The 15489-nt window shown below is 49.9% G+C and overlaps 1 protein-coding gene across 3 annotated transcripts; it reads right to left on the bottom strand.

Annotated features, from left to right (window-relative positions):
- Positions 1-978: 978 nt before the first annotated feature.
- Positions 979-14347, bottom strand: Dio1 (iodothyronine deiodinase 1). 3 transcript variants are annotated; one of them, XM_041652925.1, is made up of 4 exons: positions 14011-14347; positions 7321-7464; positions 4548-4747; positions 979-1811 (listed from the first exon to the last, which is right to left on the bottom strand). In XM_041652925.1, the coding sequence occupies exons 1-4, from the start codon at positions 14345-14347 to the stop codon at positions 1719-1721; spliced, it is 774 nt and encodes a 257-aa protein (XP_041508859.1). In that variant the 3' UTR covers positions 979-1718. The 3 variants fall into 3 exon arrangements, with proteins under 3 accessions (XP_041508859.1, XP_041508861.1, XP_041508860.1); XM_041652927.1 differs by having other exon boundaries at positions 14203-14347; XM_041652926.1 differs by lacking the exon at positions 7321-7464.
- Positions 14348-15489: the final 1142 nt, after the last annotated feature.

The following is a 15489-nucleotide window of genomic DNA, read 5'->3' as shown; positions in this document are numbered from 1 at the left end:
AGAGCTGCCAGGCCATGGGAGACTGCAACCTCTGACCAACAGGGCCTCCTAGCCCTACCCCCTTTTTGAGATACAGTATCACTATATAGCCCTGGATGGCCTGGAACTCTTTATGTAGACCAAGCTGGTCTTGAACTCACAGAGATCCACCTGCCTATGGCTCTGCCTCCCAGGTGCTGAGATCAAAGGTGTGCAGCACCATACCTGGCCTAATTTTTTTGAAAGTAAAGCAGTAAAGCATCGTGGCACACGCCTTTATCCCCAGCACTTGGGAGGTGGGGACAGAAGGATCAGTTTGAGGGTAGCTGTGGCTATCTTAGAGTTGGGGGCCAGCCTGAGATAAGTGAGACACTGTCTCAAATGAAATAAACCAAGTACATGTAAGTGTAAAATGGTATGACACAGTTATACACACCTTCGGTTCCTACTTGGAGTCTGAGGATTGTGAATTCACTGTTAATCTGGACTCTATAACTAGATCCTGCCTCACCCAAATGGATAAATAAAGGCAACATTAAAATGTTTAAAGTGTAGCCCCCGAGGCAAAGTCAAGGAGAAGCTGTTTGTATGCTGGTGTGTTTCCCACGTGCATTCTCTCATCACCTTTAAAGATGTTTTGTTGTGATATGAACAGTTACACTCCTCCAGCAACTCTCACAAGACAATACCCACATCTGACACAGGCCATGTGTGAGTGTTCTTCCTCTAGAACGAAACCCCTCCAGCCTATGTTAGTTCAGCTGATGAAGTGACATGTGGGTATCACAAAAGATAGATCAGGCCAACACAAGTCAGAAAAGAAGATGTACGGATCACACTGACACCACTCAAAATAGACAGATTTTAATTGTTGTTAGCTTGTTGCCTCTTACGACATTTTTAAAAATCAAGTCACAGCTGTTTGTACTTTACACTGTGACCATCATAAGCAAATATGAAAAGAAGCAGTCACAACAGGTGGACCCATGGTTGCCCGTCAGTCCAATGTCATCTAACACGAAGGACCAGTAAGAGACATGTGAGTCAGTGGGACAGAGTTTCAACAGGGCCTGCATGGCAGCTTTAGCTGGTGCCTGTGTTCGGTTTGGTGAAAGTTATGAAGCTTCTGGTCAGCACCAGAGAACCTGAGGAGAATTAGATATGTGTTGCCATGGAAACACCTACCACTAACGATACCAACTGATTCCAATCTTTTGGCCAGGAAAGGGTTTCTATTGTCTTTGGTTCACACTTTCTCTCTCATTAACAAGTAGAAATATAACCCCTGCTTGGTACAAAAAAAAATACACACAAACAGAACTGTTCTGCATTTTAAATGATTGATTCTCAGAGTGACAAATTTGGTCAGATGGATTGGCTGAATGTCGAGGACGCCACGTCGGAGCTCTTGACACCATTAGAAGAGTCACTACACCAGAAGTCTGCCGGTGGCGCTTCAGTGCCCTGCTGCCGGAGGATGCTGCGCACTGCGCTGGTCTCCACTGTGGGAAAAGCACGGAGCCGAGCATTGACTTTTGCCAACTGCTCAGTATTGCTTTATTTTTTGGTTGTAACGATTTGTGTTGGTTGTCTGCTGCGACCTACATTGCCTCCCTGGGAGTTATTTGTTTAGATCAGAAAAATCTGAGCTGGTAGTTCAGCTGGGAACACAGGTCAAAGATAAAGGACACCTGGACTGGGGTGGGGGAGTGCCAAGCTTGGGGAACCCTGTTGGTTCTCTAGAGCTGAGGCGTGTGTTCAGATGAAGTGCAAAGCTTTTCCAGGACAGCGCGGACTTCCTCTGGATTGTAGTTCCAAGGGCCAGGTTTACCCTGCAAGAGAGACGAGTTAGGTGTCATCGATCCCATCCAATGTCACGTCTGCAGCTTGGCTGAGAGATCTGGGCTAATGATATCTATGGAGTTGTCAACACAGGGCAGATGCAGCCTTGAGGTAGGTCACGCTGCTCAGGGAAATTGTGGAGAGTGTCACCAACATTTAACCTGAAGACTGGGCAGGGAATTAGGAGGGAGGCCAGAGGCAAAATGACAGAGGTTTAGGAGAAGGGGACAAAACCCTAAGTCCTTGCAACACCAACCTTCACATTGAGTTCTTTCCATTCTGCAGAACCGCCTCTGACTCCCCAGACCCTCCGCCCTCACTCAATCCTCTCCATCCTGATTGGGGCAACTGTGGTACTTTCTGTCTTTGGTCCCCAATCCCTTTGTTCTCTCTTCACAGACACCAGTGATCTTTCTAAAGTGCAGATCTAATCAGATCATGCCTGTCCTGTTCAAAACCTTCCTGTGACTCTTCTTGGCCTTTGGGGGAAGATGAATTTCTCTGGCTGTCTAAATGCTTAATTTCCTCCCCCCTCATGCCTTGCCCTAATGTGCCTCACACCTTACCCACACCTGCTTCCGATATTCTCAACAAATTTCCCTCCTCATGCAGCTCAAGGACCAAGCAGGCCAAATCCTCAGAAAAGCCTGTGCTTCCCCCAAAAGCTGGAAACCTGAAATCTGAGAGCCAGATCAATCCTGACACCCACGCTCTTTCATTTCCATGTTGCTCTCAACAGCTCCGGTGTTCTAACAGCAGCGTCAAATTGCTGTGGATTCAGAAACTTGGCTCATAAAGTAAAATATTTACTCATCGACAGAAAAGCTTCACTGACCTCTGCTCTGGATCTTAGAGCTCTCAGCAGCTTAATGTCACCGCCTCCTCTCTCTCTCCTTCTCCCTCCCCCTTTCTCTCTCTCTTTCTCTGACTCTCTCTTCCCATCCTCTATATAGAAAGGGGGATGTGCACTCCAGAGCAAATACTCCTGGAGTCCAAAGGAAGGTGTGAGAACCCCTGGAGCTGGAGTTACCCGAGGGTGTGAACTGCCTGCAGTGGGAGCTGGGAACTGAACTCAGGTCCCCTGGAAGAGCAGAACAAGCTCTTAACAGCTGAGCCATCTTTCCAGCTATAACCTTGTTTTTTGAGATAAGGTCTCTCGGTGGTCTGGGACTTACCAATTAGGTTAGACTCCATGGCTACTGAGTCCCAGGGATCTGCCTGTCTACAGTCTTGGCAACCCAGTAACGATGTCTGTGTGAGATTGTCAGTCCAGGGCAGTGTCCATCTGCCTGTTTCCAGTCCCCAGCATGGGGATTGCAAATGCATGCCACTGGGCTCAGCTTTTTCACATGGGATCTGGGTACCAAATTCAAGGCCCTGTGCTTGTGTGGCAAGCTCTTTAATGGCTGACCCATCTTTCCATCGCCACTGCTCTTGTTTGGATCTTTCTTAGCCTTTAGTCTACGGATCCCTTTGACGTAAGTCAGGGGTCATTTTAAGTGCATTCTGCATTTCTTTTACCTGCCCAGCAGGATAGGGACTCGGTGCCCAGTTTGCCTTAATAGTGGCATCAGAAGATGAGGTTTCAGGGAGAAGGGAAGATGGGTCTTCTACTGTGACCCTTGCACCCTGGGGCTCCATCTGTAGACTGTTCTTTGTTTTACCAGCAGACTGTAGAGGCAGCTTGTCATCTATGCGACTAGGCATTCCTAGTCTGTTCTCAAGGTTTGAAATCCACTCAGAACTACACATTTTAGCTTTTACCTTCTGGGTAGGCAAATTGTGCCTGATGAGTCACAGCTATGATTACCCTCTTACGACAGAGACCTTAAGGGGGGAACTGTGGCTAGGAAACCATTGCTAGGAGGCTGGCTTGACTCGGTTCCAAGTCATTTTCCTACTTCATTTCTAGCTTCTAGTCACCAGGTCCTTCTCAGCAGTGACAGCTCCAGAGCCTTCCTCTTCTGCTTGCCTGGTGACTTGGGCAAGTTATCCTTTCCCTGAGCACCATGGATAAAATAGAAACATTTTCCCACTCATCTTAAAGCCAAAGGCCCCTGGGATGGCTCAGTGGGTAAATGGCCTGCTGCCAAGTTGGATGGCCTGGGTTTGACTATCAAGACTCATCTGGTGAAAGAAGAAACTGACTCCCACAGGTTACACTCTGACCACCCCCCCCCCACACACACACACTCACAGTGACATACATATGCTGTCCTTCACACATGAAAGATAAATAAAAAATGTAATTTAAAAAATTAAAAATAAAGACTGAGCATGGTGTTCACACCTTTAATCCCAGCATTCAGGAGGCAGAGGCAGGTGGATCTCTGTGAGTTCAAGCCCAGCCTGGGATAAAGAGTGAGTTCCAGGTCAGCCAGAGCAATGTAGAGAAATCTTGTCTCAAATAACAAATAATAAAATAAATAAATAGTAATAAAATAAATAATAAATACTAAACAAGAAGAAGAGATAAGGACTAAGCCAGACTCTGGATGCTGAGGCAGGAGGTTACAGTTCTGCTCAGATACTGGCAATTCGGGGACACGTTTCACACTGCATTGGGTGGAGACCAATCTCATTTTGCAACAGAAAAGACAGGAAGGCTTTGAGGTGAAAGGATCTTCCCAGGTCACACGGTGAGAAGCAATGAGGTGTGGCTCTCCCTCTTCTGCCCCTGGGACACCAACCCCTTACCCTTCCCTGGACCTCTGAGCCCAGGTCACCTTGTAGCAGATCCTGCCCTCCTGTACCACGTAGAGCCTCTCGGGTAGAGCTGCGTAGAGCTGACTGCTCTGGTTCTGCATTGTGTCCACCACCACAGGACACTGGGGACTCCTGTCCAGCAGCAGGTGTGCCGCCCGCAGGCGGTCCTGGAGGCTCCGGTGCTGCCTGATGTCCACGTTGTTCTTAAAAGCCCAGCCATCTGCAAGAGGAAGGTTAGGCTGCAGCCCTGTGGATGTGACACACAGTGACCATGGTCTCAGTCCCACCCACTTTGAACATAGCAGATCAGTCAAGTCTCCTGTCAGAGTTGAAATGCGAGGCCACACAGGGGTTACCAGAGAACTCACGCGCTACCTGGGATGCTGACTGACAGACCTCGGGTCTTCAATGAGACGCGGTTGGGCAAAGTGTTTCTTGATTGTTAGCCTACATTTGAGCTATGCCGGGCTCTGATAGAGGAAGGAAGAGCCTGTCGAGGGGGGCAGGGAGAGTGTAGCTATTGAGGTTGCTGGTGCCTCAACTGCATTTAAAGCCAAAGGTCACAGCAGTGGTTATCCAGGTGTGTGGCCCCCTGGGAGGCTGTTAGTCACCGGAATTCCCAGTCCTGCCCTAGGCCATAGAGGAACAGTTTCTGAAGTGTGTGTTTTCATAGTCTTCTCTGTGATTCTAATGTACAAGACAGTTTAAGAACTACTATACTACCCTGGCTGAGTGACTGAGCAGTGGTGGCACACGCCTTTATCTCAGCACTGGGAAGCAGAGGCAGGGGGATGTCTGTGAGTTCGAGGCCACCCTGGTCTATGGAGCGAGTTCCAGGACAGTCAGGGCTACACAGCAAATCCCTGTCTGGGAAAACCAACAACAATAACAACAACAAACCCTACTACTGTGGAATCTAGACAACCTCCCTTCCCTAACTCTTTCTCACAATGCTGTTCTTTCCAGTATGCAAACCTGGCCTTGCCACTCTCCTGCCTAGGTTTTTTGATGGGTCTCTATCACTCTCAAGCTCGATCCCAGGGTCCTTAGCGTCTTCCAGCTTGAGCGCCTACAGGAAGGAGGAGCTGCAGGTACCTTATTTCCCTCTTGCTGGCTCCGGCACCAGCTTGAGTGCAGAGCCAGTGCAGGTTGAACATGGTCTCTAAGGCAGAGAAACAAGCCTGAAGGTTGACCAAAGTCATATGGCCAGCATGTGATGGAGTAGGACTCACACCCAGGTCTAAAACCCAGTCTGTGACCACACCCTGGTGCCCTGTGCCCATGCATCTTAGCTGGATAAACATGGGAAAGCCAACCAACCGAGTTTGGCTAGGGTTGGTGGACACTTGACTCTGCACACTTTCTCTCTCAAGTTCATGTCCAGTTCTGTGTAACTGACAGAAAAAAGCATTTTAGAGCCAGGCGGTGGTGGCGCACGCCTTTAATCCCAGCACTCGGGAGGCAGAGGCAGGTGGATCTCTGTGAGTTCGAGGCCAGCCTGGTCTACAAGAGCTAGTTATCCAGGACAGGAACCAAAAAGCTACGTAGAAACCCTGTCTCGAAAATCAAAATGAAAAAAAAAAAAGAAAAAAAAACATCTCAGAGTATGAGGCGGGGAGAAAGAACTGTCTGCCGCAAGGGAGCAAGATGCAGGGGTGACTACGGCAGGGCAGCGACAGGAAGCCTTTCCTCTGTGGCTCAGATGGACAGGTCTGGGCTCTGGAAAGGGTGGGACTTGCTGGGTCTGACTTCAGGGAAAGTGCAGCAGGCATCAGAACCACAAGCCAGTGCTGGGGGTGATCCCACCCCCACTACAGCTAGCAACTTGTTCTTCTGGAAATAAAAGCTGGGTCCTCCCGACTCCGTTCCTCAAAGTGTGGTCCCTGGACCAGCTGCCCTGGCTCCACCTGGCCACACTCCTGTCCTCCTGCATCCTAGTAGGATCTCCAGGTGACCTTATGGAAGTCTGAGAAGTGCCACCCCAGGACCTAATCAGTTCTGTCATCTTGGGGACTGTCCATGCCCTGTCTCATCTCAGCTATGGAGACTCTCATAGATCTCAGTGGACTGCCCAGGGCCCACTGCTCACAAAGAGAGTCACTGTGCCTTGTGCTTGAGCTCCTGCTGCCTAAGCTGTTCTTTAGAAATTCTATCATGAAGAAGTTTACACACACATAAAACTGCAGAGAAGAGCATGCGCATACCCACGCCCTTACTAGCCCATGATATTTTAGTTGTCCCCCAGATGTGAACGAGAACAGAAGCTTCCTCGGGTAAGAGCTATCCTATAGCAGTGCTCCTCTGAGTGTGGTCCTCACTCCAGAGGCAGTCATCTCCTAGATCTCAATCCAGATCTGTGAAGGTGTCCGCCATCACAGGGCCCCTAGGAGCCTGGGGCCTCCCTAAAGTTTGGTGAGCTATGATCCAGACAGGCATAATGTCTCTTTGATCTTAGGCTATATCTTGAAAAATAGCTATAGGGCAGCCATGTTCATTTGTGACACAGCAGGTCTCAATTCCTTGTAAATGAGTTCAAACCAGTTGCCCTCCCTGGAACACACACACACCCTTGCCCCCCCCACCCCCTCCACCCTTGTCTATGTTCCTCTTCAAACTTCTGCTCTGTGTGCCCTGATTAAAAACAGACTGTGTGGGGCGGGGAAGAGGTGGTGGGAGAGCCAGTGCAGGGCTTCTCTGGTCCTCCCTCCTCCTCCCCCTCCCCCGCCAACTATAAGGTGGGCTCAGAGGATGGGAGAGAGAGGGGTGGGAGGAGAGGAGGCAGAGTCTCTGTACCTGTCGCATGAGCTTCTTCAATGTAAATGATGAGGAAATCTGCTGTGGAGGCAAAGTCGTCTACAAGTCTCTTGAATTGGTCAAATTTGAAAAGAAACGAAGGTCAGGTGCAGCTGCCAAAATTCAACACCAGCGGTCGGTTGCCTGCAAGAGAAGGAGCCATTGGGCGCTACAACCTGCACAGTTTTCTTTCTGCATGTAGCATCTTCCCTCCTGCGTGCAAATCTGTCCTCTCTGGCCCTGTGGGATGAGTCCCTTTTGTCCCTGCTGGATGAGTCTTGGGCATAGTGTAGCGCCCAAGCCTACACACCATGGCTACTGGGGGCTAAACCTGGCTTTTGTCCCCTGAAACCAGACATTTTGTTAGGGGTCTCAGTGACCATTGTAGATGCTAGATGGTAATTAAAATAGCAGAAGAGTCCCTTCCCCTCAGACTGCAGTTTATAAAGTAGGCAGATATCCATCCCCCATGCAGTGTGGTTGTTAATATTCTAGGTGAGCAGTTACCCCCCTCTCTGAGACAAGGTCTCACTATGTAGCTCTGGCTAGCCTGGAACTCACTATGTAGACCAGGCTGGCCTTGAACTCACGGAGATCTGCCTCTTAAGTGCACTACCAGGCCTGGCAATTCTCTCTCATTTTCACGAAGCATCTGAAATTTATGAACTTGCTTCAGCACCCACACACAGCAGGTCAGCAGTGAAGTTCAAATGGACTTAGAAGTCAGTGCTCTTTCTATGAAAAGTGCCTCAGTTTCCCTTCACAATGGACATGATAATACACATTCTACAGGAAGCTGGGATGATGGCTCAGTAGTTTAGAGCCCTTCCTGACCTTGCACAGGTTCTGTTCTCCACACCCACATTAGAGGACATTAGGTGACTCACAACCACCTGCAATTCTAGTTCCAGGGATCAGACTCCCTCTTCTGGTCTCTACGGCACCAGGCACACAGCTGGTACACATACAGATACACAGGCACTCACACATACACACACAATAAAAAAATAAATCTTAAAAGAATACACACTTTACAGCATCATTATGAAGATTAGGTAAACTAATGCTGCTAAGACCTTAATACGGTACGTGGTACAAACTAGACCCTCAGCAAATGTACACCATTGTATCTACTCCTTGAGCTCTCGGGTAGAGAAACAGCATAGAGCGCATCTCAAAGGGAACAGGGGTGGGACCTGCTGCAAAATGAAATCTTCAGAAACAAAGCTGATGCTGCTAAATTTGCTTAGCAGATGCCTCATGCTTTCTGTGGTCTCTCTCATCAGCTGGGACACTGCTATTTAATGCCGTCCTCTCCTAAGCCAAGGACATTGGAAGGGTGAGAACAGGCCCCCCATGGTCATCTTGTAGCCCCATAGCTCAGTGGGCTTTTGCATGTGTCTCCCATCCCCTCCAGACCAAAACCTTCTCAGCCAGGAACATAGCAGATCCTGCCTTTCCTGGTCAGTGATCTTGCCCCTTCTGGGGCAGAAGGTGGCAGCAGCCACTGTGGAAGCAGGAAGCAGCCACTGTGGAAGCAGGAAGGCACACCCAGCAATAGCAGAGACCCAGAGGACATGCCTCAGGCGTTCAGAAAAAAGCTGTACTTGTGTGGGCTGAGGGTCCAAGCCCTCAGAGCTCATCCACTGTCCCACAAGGTTTAATAACTAAATATAGACGCAAGGATGAAAACCCAGCTGGACGCAGAGGTTCAAGCTTGTGGGGAAGGCCATCAGATGCCATGTTCAGTGAGGTGTGTTCAGCAGGGAGACTAGCCACAAGCCAGTAGACAGTAAGTGAAGTGTTGTGAAACTGTTACAAATGTTAAGAAAGAGATCCTGGAGGAATGACCCAGGGCAGACATGTGCAGCAGGGAGGGCCTCTGGGGAGCGGCCATTCAACCTGAGAGGGGGAAGGGCAGGAACAAACCAGCCCTGGGAATGGAAGAAGGGCATTCCAGGCAAAGCCAGTCAATGGACAAAGTCCTCAAGGAGGTACAGAGCCCAGTTTGTTTAAGGCCCTGCAAGACCACTGTCTGGAACCTGGCAGGGGGGCACCAAGGACAGAGTTGGCATAGACTGCCATGGGCCAGAGCAGGAGCCGCTGGGTATTATTCTAGCTGCAGTGGGAAGTCCTGGAGCTGTAAGGCAAGGGTGGCAGGTGTTTGCTGTAATTCTTGCCCGTCTGACCTTAGTCTTTTCTCTCATGTGGAATTCCCTATTCTGTGTGACTGATGAGACAGTGCCCAGCTTTGCTATGTGAAAGACAGAAGAAGCAGGAATGCCCTCTGCCCCAGCAGCAGGGGCGGACAGCACTGGAGAGGTGGGAGCGTCAGCTAGTGCACAGGTAGGGGCGGGCAGCATTGGAGAGGTGGGAGAATCAGCTAACGCACAGACAGGGGGCAGGCAGAACCCAAGGACAGGCTGCTAGATGGTGGCAGAGGGCTCCTCAGCTGACTTGCACTTCATGTCACCAGTTACACATCTCCCTTCTTCTGCACAGGATTTGAAGCAGCTTGCATGTATGTTGAAATAGCAAATAGTAACCAAGGGAAGAGATCCTGGCCTTCTGAGAAGTGTAGAACAGGAGAGAAAACAGGGCAAAGAGGCTCTCGGGTGCTATGTGCCTTTGGAAATTCAGCTTAGCTTTTGGCGATGCTGGAGATCGAACCCAAGGCCTCAAACATGCTGAGCTGAGTCCCCGGCCACCGTGCATTCATTATGACAGAGCTGTAACTTGACCTTGAGTGTTCTAATAGTCAAGAAAAAGGAGAAGCATGAGTGGTTATAATATTCTAATACGGGGCCAGCAAGATGGCTCAGAAGTAAGGGTGCTTGCGGACATGCCTGACACCCTCAGTTAGATTCCCAGAACCCACGTGGTGGAAGGAGAGAACGTGCTGCTTTGTGTTGTCCCCTGATCCCACGTGTGCACTGTGGCATGAGTACATGTAAACACATGCTAAATAAAAAAGTTTTCAGCCTTCAGGGTGAGAAGTAGTCACGTTGGTTTCTCTGCAGACACAAAGCCCTCCTTGTTTGGCTTGCAGACTGTTTTCCTAGGTGGCCCGAGGAGGTCCCAGAGTGGGGCCTTCTCTCAGACAGTTGATTGCCTGATGATCCCTTACCACATGACAAGGAGGCCCTGGCCTTAGCAGGGGAGGCTCCGAGGCCAGTCACACTGACGAGTGGCTGATCACTGGACTGTAATGACCCTAGAGACTCGCTCTTCAGATAAGAAAAGTGCTTTCAGGTCAGACCAGCTTGAAATGTTAGTCTTCCGGAATGTTGCTTTCAGTGGGCAAAAATTCAACAGGCCCTAAAAGGGACAGACTCATTTGTTTACTTATCCAGAGAGTGGTCGTCATGGTGATGAGTAGTGGGGGGGTGGTCAAAGTCTACACTTGGTGCCCCGCTGACCTGGCAGCAGAAAGGGGAAGGATGGGTGTTCATGTCTGGTGTCCTGCTGGTGTCCACAGGCCACAGTCCACATCGTGAGGGTGTCAGGTAAGGACCTGAAGTTAGGTCGGCTGTGTTGCATGACTAGGAAACCGTTCTAGAGTGCCGCTGGGCTGGGCTCATGCTCATGCCTCCCGGGCCAGCGCCTGAGCCTCTGGTCCAGGCTGTCCCCTAGAGAAACCGTCCTCTGTGCACTTGGAGAGACTGCAGACCCAAGTTTACGCTGTGCACGTGTGTGGTGCTCAGGAGTGCACACATACTGTGTGTGTGCATCCTTGCTCAGGGCCATCTTTCTCCCTCTGGCATGCTGGGGCAGAGGCCAGCGGCATTCATGTCTGTTTCACCAGTGCCAGTGACTTCAGGGCACACCGGGTCAAGGTGCTGAAAGCCAACTCCGTTTTATAAATGAAGGTTAGGTGGTCTAGCTCGGCCTCTCACATGGTTTCTTCTCTGATGCAGCTGCAGGGATCAGGCACAAAGTGTACACTCCTTTATCTTTTCTTAAAAAGGGCTTATTTGTGTGTGTGTGTGTGTGTACACACATGTGTACATGTGTCCGAGTGTCTGCAGAGACCAGAACAGAGAGGTAGATAGATCCCCTGAGACTAGAGTTACAGGCAGTTGTGAACTGCCCGACGTGGGTGCTGGGTACCAGACTTGGGCTTTCTAGAAGAGCAGCAACCATTCTCAGCTGCGGCGGCATCTCTCCAGCTCACCACATCCCACTTTCTTTATTTTAATGGGCATCTCATGTAGACCATGGTGGCCTACAACTCTCAAGGTAGTATGGCCTTGAACTTCTGATCCCCTTGCCTCCACTTCCAGAGTTCTAAGATTACAGGCACCTATCACCATGCCTGACGCGTTCTTATTTCTGTACTGAAGATCAGACCCAGGGTCTTGGGTATGCTAGGGAAGTTGCCCCACCACTGAGCATGTCCCCAACCAGTGGTTTTTAATGTAGCTCTCATTACACATCCCAGGTTGGCTCTGAACTCCAATCCTCCTGCCTCTGCTTCCCTAGTGCTGGACAGCAGGTGTTTGCTGCCATGCCTGGAAAGCTGAAGTCTTTTTAAGTCAGAGTGGACAGTTAACTGATACCCTGGATTCCGTGAGCTGGCCCTGAGGCAGGGTGACTTTCAAGGACCTGATTTTCGGATAAACACCCAGGACATTGCTCTGTTCTTCCAGTGTCTGGCACACAGCAGACACAGCATAAAAGCTGCTCTTCCTATTCTTCTTTTTTCTTTTTCTTTCTTTTTTTTTTCTCTCGAGACAGGGTTTCGCTGTTGCTTTGGCCCATTGTCCTTATCGTCAGTGCTCGTGTGCAAACTGTTGGCTGACTAAGATTCTTTTCATGTTATACTTTAAAATCATTAATGAAGAGGGGGGAGGGAGGAAGGGGACAGACAGACCTGCCCTTCCTCTTCTACTTTGAACAGTCTCCTCATATTCTAAACACACCTCCTCCAGGAAGCCTTCCAAGTCCTAAAGGCAGTCAGGTCCTCCTGACCCTCCCGCCCTCCTGGCCCTCCCTGACCCCTGTATTTCACAGGATCATTGAATTATCTTGTTCCGTCCTTCTGTGCTGTGGAGCCCTAAAGCCCTTGAGCCTAGGAGCAGGGTCTTGCCTAGGCTCCTGAGGTCTAGCAGACAGTCTGGCGCGGGCAGGGACGGCTCACTGAGAAAGGGGAGTAAGAGGTGTGATCCTGGGTCTGATTGGCCACTCAATCAGTCAGTCAGTCAGCTCAGCCTCTTAGGTCTCTCCATTCCCCTTCTAGGGACAAGAGGGCACGGTCAGAGCAGCATTTCCCAAAGGGTGGTGTTGGGAATCAGCCCACTGCGCAAAGGCTTTCCTTGAAGAGAGAGAGGAGTGTTGGGAGTGGGGGCTTGTTTTACAGATCTGCTTTTAAGTCTCAAACCTCTCTGGACCCGCCACATGCCCTCTTGTCTCATGTCATCACAGGAACGGACACAGGATGTGGGGTTTCCATACTGGTTTGGCTGGGGATCTCTATGTAGTGAAGCTTTCCCGAGGGGCTTGGGTCCCAAAGAACATGCACTGAAAAGCACTGGGCTACCCCCGTGTCTCGGAAACCAGGGGGTTAACTGAGTCCGGCACAGCTCTTTCCTGAGGAGCTCTGCTGGTGGGGAGCAGGGGTGGTGGGAACCAGGTAGGAAGTGGCAGTTCTTTGAGGAGAAGGTCAGGTAGAGAACCCTGGATCCAGAAGGGAGAGAGCGTCTCTGTCGCTAGAAAGATCTGAGGTGGCATCTCAGAGGATGAGGGATGAGAGCTGGTGCATAGAGGAAAGCGGCTAGACACACACACACACACACACACACACACACACACGGTGTTCCAAATCATTTCATGGTGTTTGCAACGGCACAGAGAAGCCAAGCCCAGGTGGCAAAGCCCCACATTGGTCTAATGGAGTTCTCGTGAAAGATTAGGGTGAACGTTCCAAGCTTGACCAGGGAGGACAGTGAATGCCAGTCTGAGGCCAGGGATCCTCTGAATGTAGATGTGGGATGCCACAGGACACCCCCCACCCCCATCCCCGCAAACTTAGGATGACGTGATCTAGCAGCCGTCAAGTGGAGTCTGAAAAGAGTCAGGAACTTGAGTAGAGAGTTCTGTCAGAGAGAGGAGCAGTGAGGACTAGTTAGGGCTTCCAGAACCCAGACAGACCTTTATAGCAGATGGGGAAGAGGCCAGAGGGCTGAGAGATTTTCTCTTGCTACTCTGTGCCCACATCAGACATGGGGCACTGTAGTGGGTTGCAGCTATGGTCCCTGCTGTGGAATTTATAGGCTAGTGAGGGTGGCAGGTGAAACTTAGGTGCCCATTCATAGCTGCAAACCTTCAGTGCTGTTAAGTAAAGCTGAAGATGCTGGTTGGCATATAACAAGGGAAACCTGGGGAAGTCAGGACTAGCTTCTTGCAGGAAGTGGCACTGTATGTCAGACTAGAGCCTGAAAAGGATTTCATCAGATAAAGATGAACTGCCTACACCAAGAGGCTGGAAAGCCAGAGTGGATGGCTTGTGACATGAACTCTGCAGATACCAGCTGAGAGAGAAAACCTCGGAGAATTCCGCCCCTGAGCAGGAGGACAGGAAGCCCCACAGGAGCAGCCTGAGTAGTGATAGAAAGTTTGGTGTTTTCCAATTTACTTCTCCATCCCACCGGCCCCCCTGCTCCAAGCCCCCAGCAGAAGCAGCCTGCTGACCTTGAATGAAATCCCAGATGTTGCACTTCTGTCCCGAGAGGCGGATCACCGTGCAGTTAGGGGCCAGCCCCCCAAGCTCAGCCCTGTCTTCCAGTCTCTGCCACCGGACCTTCAAGACAAACCAGAAGTACTGGATGCTGAAGAAGGTCGGGACCCAGTTGTCGGGGGAGAATCGGGGATTCCTGGCCATGCCGGTCTTTTCACCCATGGCCAGGATGTTCCGCCTGGCTCTCTCTGGGAACAGTGTCATCAACACCTTGCCCACAGCCACCTCCACAGCCACCTGCAGGAATATTCCTAGCCGCTTCAGCCACAGCCATAGCCAGGGCAGCCCCATCTCAGCAAGGGGTAGAGCTGACTCCAAGGTGGATGGACAGACAAGAGGGGCCCCAGCCAGACAGCGCTGGGCGGAGCTGGACAAAGGTGCAGGGCACAGCAGCCAACCCTGACAAGAGGACTGTGGCAGACAGGACAGAGGTGTTTGCCTTGCTGTCAATTGGCTGGAAAATTGCCAAATGTGCAGAGTTCTCGCTTAGTTATTATCTTCTCAGGTTCTGTTACCTTTGGAGAGATTCTTGGTGTCCCGATGGTTGATTTTGTTTTTTAACAAACACTTGAAAAGATCACACGGAAAGGGACTTTGTTGAGCCATAATGAATCCCACTATTTTATACAATTAATAGTGTACAATAAAAATAATACAGTGTTTTTTTTTAAGAACAAAAAAGAGACCCTGTTAAAAGATCTCTTGCTGCTGTAGTGGTGCACACCTTTAATCCCAGCATCTGGGAGGGAGAGGCAGGCGGGCTGATCTCTGTGAGTTTGAAAACAGCTTGGTCTACAGAGTGAGGTCCTGGTCAGCCAGGGTTGTATAGTGAGACCTGTCTTGAAGAAGAAGAAAAAAAGAAGAAGGAGGAAAGGAAGGAAGAGAAAGAAAAAAATCTCCTACAAATGAGTAGCTTTCAATGTTAGCTATCTTTGACCATGTGTGTATCACATAAAGAGTGGCTGGGATTAGGACCCAATGATAGCATGATAGCCAGGCATATACATATATATAGTTCTGGCCGGGCGGTGGTGGCGCACGCCTTTAATCCCAGCACTCGGGAGGCGGAGGCAGGTGGATCTCTGTGAGTTCGAGGCCAGCCTGGTCTACAAGAGCTAGTTCCAGGACAGGAACCAAAAGCTACGGAGAAACCTGTCTCGAAAAATCCAAAAAAAAAAAAAAAAAACAAAAAAACAAACAAACAAACAAAAAAAAACATATATATAGTTCTGGAATGTATACCCAGAGCTACAAAATAAAATAAAATTGGGTTCTTTCAGTAATGAAAATTAGTTTTCTCAATCACACTTATAATGTACGGTTGACTGTTTCAGAGACAGAGCCCTCTGGAGAGGGTGTGGCCTGGACCCTCCCCATACCCTCAATTTCATGTAGTCAGGATCACAGTTTGTAGCCTTTTCTTTCCCTTCTTT

Source organism: Microtus oregoni, unplaced genomic scaffold (genome assembly GCF_018167655.1).
Source record: "Microtus oregoni isolate MIOR12 unplaced genomic scaffold, Mior012 000005F_ref0000423, whole genome shotgun sequence".
In the NCBI taxonomy this organism is placed as follows: Eukaryota; Metazoa; Chordata; class Mammalia; order Rodentia; family Cricetidae; genus Microtus; species Microtus oregoni.
This window is presented reverse-complemented; position numbering and strand designations above follow the sequence as displayed.